The following is a 6057-nucleotide window of genomic DNA, read 5'->3' as shown; positions in this document are numbered from 1 at the left end:
TCTTACAACTGACACCACTACAACAATAATATTTAAAACCCATTACTTATTTTACCAGTGGCCTGCTTAGATTTTGATCATTACATTGTTTACTCAAATCAAACTAGTTTTAACCAACTACATTAGTTGTTTTTCCAACCAATCTATTCTTAGAATATATCCAAACTCTATCCAACTGTCCTGCAAACTCAACTTCCCGAAGCGGTCACATGGTATGCGGGGCTTCCGACGTCATCTATTTTGGTTCCTCCCCCAAATAAAGCAAGCCCACTGATCTTTATTTACTCCCTGCATTGCTGATTACCTGTTGGTAGTACGGGGTCGAAGTGAAGCTACCGGCGGCCATATTAGTACTCCCTAGTTAGACCAGTCGCAATGTAAACAACACGTGTGCTACAGCATAAAACACAGATGATGTTCTCATTTTAAGGGGGATTTAAGACTTTTAAAATAAAGATAAATTAATCACTTTGACACACTTACTGTTTCCTGTTTCATAGCATAAGTAGATTACTTTAACTTAAAATAAAAAAGGCACATCACATTCCATAGTCAATATGCAGTCAATGAAGTCTTTAAATCATGTAAAATATTTTACAAATCCATTACAACAAAATGAATGTGTTAACGGAGCATAACAACACTGAAATATGTATTGATGACATTATTGTTGTTATAACATATTGCATATAATTTCAAAATTTTACATCAAGACTGAATTACAAGTACATGTCTGCTAATGCTGTAGTAATTTCCTATTTGCAAATTGTGCATGCATGATGCCATATACTTTTATGCTGTGCATTGGCCTTTAAAAATGTTTGAGTTAAATTTTTCCCGACAATATAACATGTCATATATTTCAACAAATGATTTTTCCAAATGAGAAATACAACAGAAACAGTACAGAAAAAAACAGCATCACCCACTTAATAAAGAATCACTATGCTGATATTTCACAGTGAACTACTTTCTGTTTTCTAACGTTAGACACAGTGTTGCACTAATGTTACACTACTTAATATATATGATAAATCAGGGTATATATGGATTTTCTTGGTTAGTACATCTACTGAGTCTAAATTCCCTGTGAAACTTCTTCCCACAGCCAGCAAACTGCATTTTAACTGCGTATCTCCGTGGGAGTAGGGAGTACCAACATGGCGGCCGGTGGCTTCACTTTTTTGGGCAATCCGCAATCCAATGACTAAATAGAGATCAGTGAACAAGCCTTGACACGTGCCTCGAAGCCTCGGCTCATTTCATGACATCACTAAGACAGAGAATTGTGATCTCATCTTAACAAACTCTGAGTGAGAGCTGACACATTTCGACGGAAATACTGAAAGATAATTAACCTCTCATCGCTAAAAGCAGCGACAAAAGCTGCTCAATCTGATTTTCAAAGTGAAGGAAACATGTTCCCGCGAGACTTTGTTTGGGGAGCGGCAACCTCTGCTTACCAAATAGAAGGTAAACGCAGACACGATAATTTGACTTTTTTTTTAAACAAAAGTACCCTATTTATGTGAGGATGTATTCTCTGTAAGAAAATACATGCTGATTTAAAAAATATACATAACCTACTTTTCTAATAGATTAGATAGAGGATACTACGGACAGTTAAAGACAAGTGTTCTGACAGTTGAGTAATGCAAATGATACAGTTGGATTTATTTAAATTGCACCATAAAAATCAGCCACCAGCGTGCTGCACAGAAATGATAAGACACAACTAGGCCAAGTTAAGTTATAAAAATTGAACCACAAAAAAAAAAAAAAAAATCCTATAATAAAGTAAAACCAATGAACATAGATCATAAAACCAGGAGTTCATCTATGTAGGACATTAAAAAAAATCATATTGGTTTTGAAAATTGAAATAATGAGATGTCAAGCGTGTACCAGTGTGTACCCCAGGATGTACCCAACCTCCCATCCATAGGAATAAGCAAGATAGATGGATGTATCGCTGGAGATGTCAAGCTGCACCTGATTTTCAGTTAAGTTCAATTCAGACAGGGGCGGACCTAGATGGGGGGGCCAGGGGGGGCCATGGCCACCCTTAGCCAATCATTGGCCACCCCTACCATTTTCTCCCCTCAAATACAGATGGTGGCAGCAGTAATGCTCTCAAGTGGAATATTCAAAACATTAAAAATTTTTGTTGTTAATTATACACATTAATATGCTAAGATCAATTATGATAAGTACAGAATTCATGCTCTTTTCAAAGCTAGATTTGGTGTTATATGGGGTGAAGAGAAAATGTGTCTGCAAGTCATTTGGGAGTCTTCGGTAAAACCATAGATAAATAACAATTTTAATAAAAACTTATCAAATAATCAATTTATGTAGATATTAGTGCAGAATGTTTATTGATACAAGTAGGTAAGTAATGACAATGGAAAAGATTTACGCTCCAAATCTCAAAACTGAAAGAGTTTTATCCACTATACCTTTTATTTAGAAAGCACAGATGTTGAAATATATGCATCTGTTTGTTAGCAAAGGCTTTAGGAAACTATAGTTTGTCTTTATCTTGTAAATATGGATGTTTTACTTGTTGATTTTCCTGTTGAAACAGTGTAGATTTACCCTGATTGACCCCTAAGTGTACATTGGCTATTGCCTGGCCACCCTTATGAAAATGTTCTGCCTACGCCTCTGAATTCAGTTTATTTATATTGGTGTCTTCTGAAGCTACTTTCTAGAACCAAAGAAAATTGTGTAGAAACAGAATCAAAAATTGAAAATATGAATTATGAATGAAGTATGAATTCAGATCATTGTTTTAATTTAAATGTAGTAGGGAAGCTCATTAGGTCACATAGAGTGATTGAAGTTGCAGCAGTCTATCATACTGAGCAAACATCTGGCAAAAGTGGAAAGGAATGACTCACTACCAACATAATCCAGCTTGGTACCGACCACCGTCTGCTTCAACAGATATAGGGACCTGGATAAAAAAAGGAAAAAGCTAAAGTGCTCTGAGCAGTTCCCATATGAGTAGGTAACCAGCTCTGTAAAATAGTAAGAACAACTACAAAGATGTGCTCACCTATTGATTTCTGTTTAGATCTTGGAGCACTTGGCCATTTTACCTCAGTGAATTAAATTGAACTTAATGTAGTAAAAATAATCTTACAACAAACAATTGAGAACTCTAAAAGGCAACACTGAAGTTTGAAAGTGTTGTATAGCTGGAAATCTGTGTATTTAGACCATTAATAGGTTGAGTTGTTATCTCTGCCAAAACAGTTCATGTAAAAACTATAAGACACTAGCTGCTAATGATCCAGGAATGACTGACTACTCTCTTTATACAAATTATAGGTCATATAGGCTTTCAGAAGTAACTTTGTCAAAGACTTGCGACGAGTAAAATTACATAAAAGGAATTTAGAGTTCTATTAAATTTAAGATAAAAAAACAACTACTTTAACAGAACATATGTTTCTCTGGATTTTAGTACATTCAATCTCTCCTTTTATTTAAATGTGAATATTTTTTTTAGGTGGATGGCAGGCTGATGGAAAGGGGGCGAGTATTTGGGACACATTTTGTCATGAAAAGAGTGGAGTTTTTGAAAATCAAAATGGGGACGTAGCCTGTAACAGCTACGAGCTCTGGAATAAGGATCTGGAGTGTATCCAGCAGCTTGGCTTAACACACTACCGCCTGTCTTTTTCTTGGTCCCGCCTCCTGCCTGATGGGACGCCCAAGAATGTTAACCAGAGAGGTAATACTGTATTCTTAAAACGACTTATGGCAGAAAAAAATTCAAGTATAAAAATAATGATTTTTGAATGTTTCTCCAACAGGTGTACAGTACTATAACAGAGTGATTAATGACTTACTGGCATGCAAAGTGTCCGTGATGGTCACTCTGTACCACTTTGACCTGCCCCAGGCAATCCAAAACCTTGGGGGCTGGAAGTCACCTGGTGTAGCAGCCCTGTTTAACGACTATGCCAAGTTTTGCTTCGAAACATTTGGGGATCGTGTCAAACTCTGGATTACTATCAATGAGCCACACACGTGTGCCAAACTAGGTCATGAAGTAGGCCTCCACGCTCCAGGGTTAAAAGAAAAAGGCACTGCGGCCTACATGGTGGGGCATAACATGCTCCGAGCTCATGCCATGGCTTGGCACAGCTACAACTCTGTATACAGAGCAACACAGAAGGGGGAAGTATCTCTGGCGCTCAACAGCGACTGGTTTGAGCCATTAGATCCAAGCTGCCACGAGGACGTCACCTCTGCCGAACGTGACCTCGCCTTCACCTTGGGGTGGTTTGCCTGGCCTATTTTTGTGACCGGAGACTATCCGGATATAATGAGATCTGCCATAGAAACTCAGTCCAAGATGATGGGATACAGCGGCGACATGAGACTCCCCAGGTTCTCAAAGGATGACCCTCCAGTGCTTGGAACAGCTGACTTTTTTGCCCTAAACTACTATACATCTCGTAAGGTCACATCAGGAGGTTGCGGTGACCAGATGTTAAGTATGAAGAGGGACTTGAATGTAGAGGAGGTCTTAGATCCATCCTGGCCCGTCTGTGGGGTGTCCTGGCTGGCTGTTGTCCCATGTGGCTTAAGAAAACTTCTTAAATATATTAAGGTACAATAAAAACATCTGTTCCAATATTCTCTTTTAGACACCACCGGGGGCATACTGATGCTTAGTTAATGCTGCCACATTGTGTTAAAGAGTTACTTTGTTGGAAATAACTGTTGGCAAAACAAGCAATTTCCTGCAGTTGTGCCTTGTCACAGGCCATTAACTTGAATCTGGCACTGTTAAAAATGCTGCCAATCTGTCTCCTCTCTGAGTACCTGACAACTGCGGTGCGTTATTGACAAAAAACATTTGTTCTGTGATTTTCCAGGATGTCTTCAACAACCCCAAAGTCTACATCACAGAGAATGGCTTCGCTCAGGTTGGCCCAGTGCAAATCGAGGATGTAGACCGATGCGAGTTTTACAAAAGTACCATCTCGGAAGTGGCTAAAGGTAGATCATTTTCTGTGTTATAACAAAGAAAAAGAAAAAAAGAGTGCAGTAAACATTAACATTAAGTGGGGATGACGGGGTTATGACATGCAGATGTTTAAAGCATCATTTAATACAAGAGGATTGGTAAAGTTGATGAAGTGCAGAGAGTCACAGAGCTTCTACATCGTGTTTTTCGACAGTATGCAACAGTGATAATATGCAGTTTGCATAGAGATAAGCATCTAAGCAGGCATCAGTTATTCTTTCTTTACATCATAGTCTTACCATTGTTTTGATTAAATCTTCATGTTTGTAACTTTCTGACTTGTTTGACACAACAGGAGAAAGATCAAAAGACATAAGCGAAATGTCCTATATTGCAAACTCATGTCTACATTATTTATTTCTGTCTAGCTATGGAAGAGGATGGGGTGAATGTCTGTGGCTATTTTGCATGGTCACTGATGGACAACTTTGAATGGGCTGATGGATTCAGCGTTCGTTTTGGCCTGTTCCATGTGGACTTCTCTGATGCTGAACTGAGTCGAACCATCTACCAGTCTGGGCAGGAGTACGCAAAGATCATCGCAAAATCTAAATCTGCTTCACCCATATGAGGATGAGTTGGCAAAGTTAATCTAAGTGATTATTTAATGCTGACTATTGATGAAACAATGAGAAACATTTTACAGCCATGTAGGCACAAATTTGTTAACCTCTCTTTAAATGTTGGGCATTATATTATAAATATTTTTAAATTTGTTTTCTTCAACAGCAATCAATCCATGAATTATATATAATAAAAAATAAAATCCAGTGTTCAGACTGTACTTACATTTCTATACAGACTTGCATTGAGATCTTGAACGGAAGGATTCAAAGTGAGCTTTTCAAAAACATTGTCCAAGCATGGCGGTAGTAGCATCATAGTTGAGTTTTGTTTGTTGTTGTTATGGGTACAGATATATTGCTCACAGTAAATGGAGTAATGAGGATAATGTTCTACATCCAAACTGAATTTCAACTCATGACAGCAGCTTGGTGGTTTCAACTTTT

The 6057-nt window shown here is 38.0% G+C and overlaps 1 protein-coding gene across 1 annotated transcript; it reads left to right on the top strand.

The window, feature by feature from the left end:
- Window positions 1-1269: 1269 nt before the first annotated feature.
- LOC107086398 (cytosolic beta-glucosidase-like) lies at window positions 1270-5697 on the top strand. The gene is made up of 5 exons (XM_015377301.1): window positions 1270-1473; window positions 3518-3742; window positions 3825-4627; window positions 4896-5019; window positions 5416-5697. Exons 1-5 carry the CDS (start codon window positions 1419-1421, stop codon window positions 5616-5618), a joined length of 1410 nt encoding a protein of 469 aa, XP_015232787.1. The 5' UTR covers window positions 1270-1418; the 3' UTR covers window positions 5619-5697.
- The last annotated feature ends 360 nt before the right edge of the window (window positions 5698-6057 follow it).

This window comes from Cyprinodon variegatus, unplaced genomic scaffold, assembly GCF_000732505.1.
Source record: "Cyprinodon variegatus isolate N-32 unplaced genomic scaffold, C_variegatus-1.0 Scaffold151, whole genome shotgun sequence".
NCBI lineage: Eukaryota > Metazoa > Chordata > Actinopteri > Cyprinodontiformes > Cyprinodontidae > Cyprinodon > Cyprinodon variegatus.
The sequence above is the reverse complement of the archived record's forward strand: the minus strand, read 5'-3'. Positions and strand labels throughout refer to the sequence as shown.

What these genes read in the sequence shown, in the direction of transcription:
- LOC107086398 (XM_015377301.1), top strand. Translation starts at nt 1,419, where the DNA reads ATGTTCCCGCGAGACTTTGTTTGGGGAGCGGCAACCTCTGCTTACCAA. An exon ending in AACTTCTTAAATATATTAAG is followed by an intron (nt 4,628 to 4,895) that starts GTACAATAAAAA and finishes GTGATTTTCCAG; the next exon opens with GATGTCTTCAACAACCCCAA. An exon ending in CATCTCGGAAGTGGCTAAAG is followed by an intron (nt 5,020 to 5,415) that starts GTAGATCATTTT and finishes ATTTCTGTCTAG; the next exon opens with CTATGGAAGAGGATGGGGTG.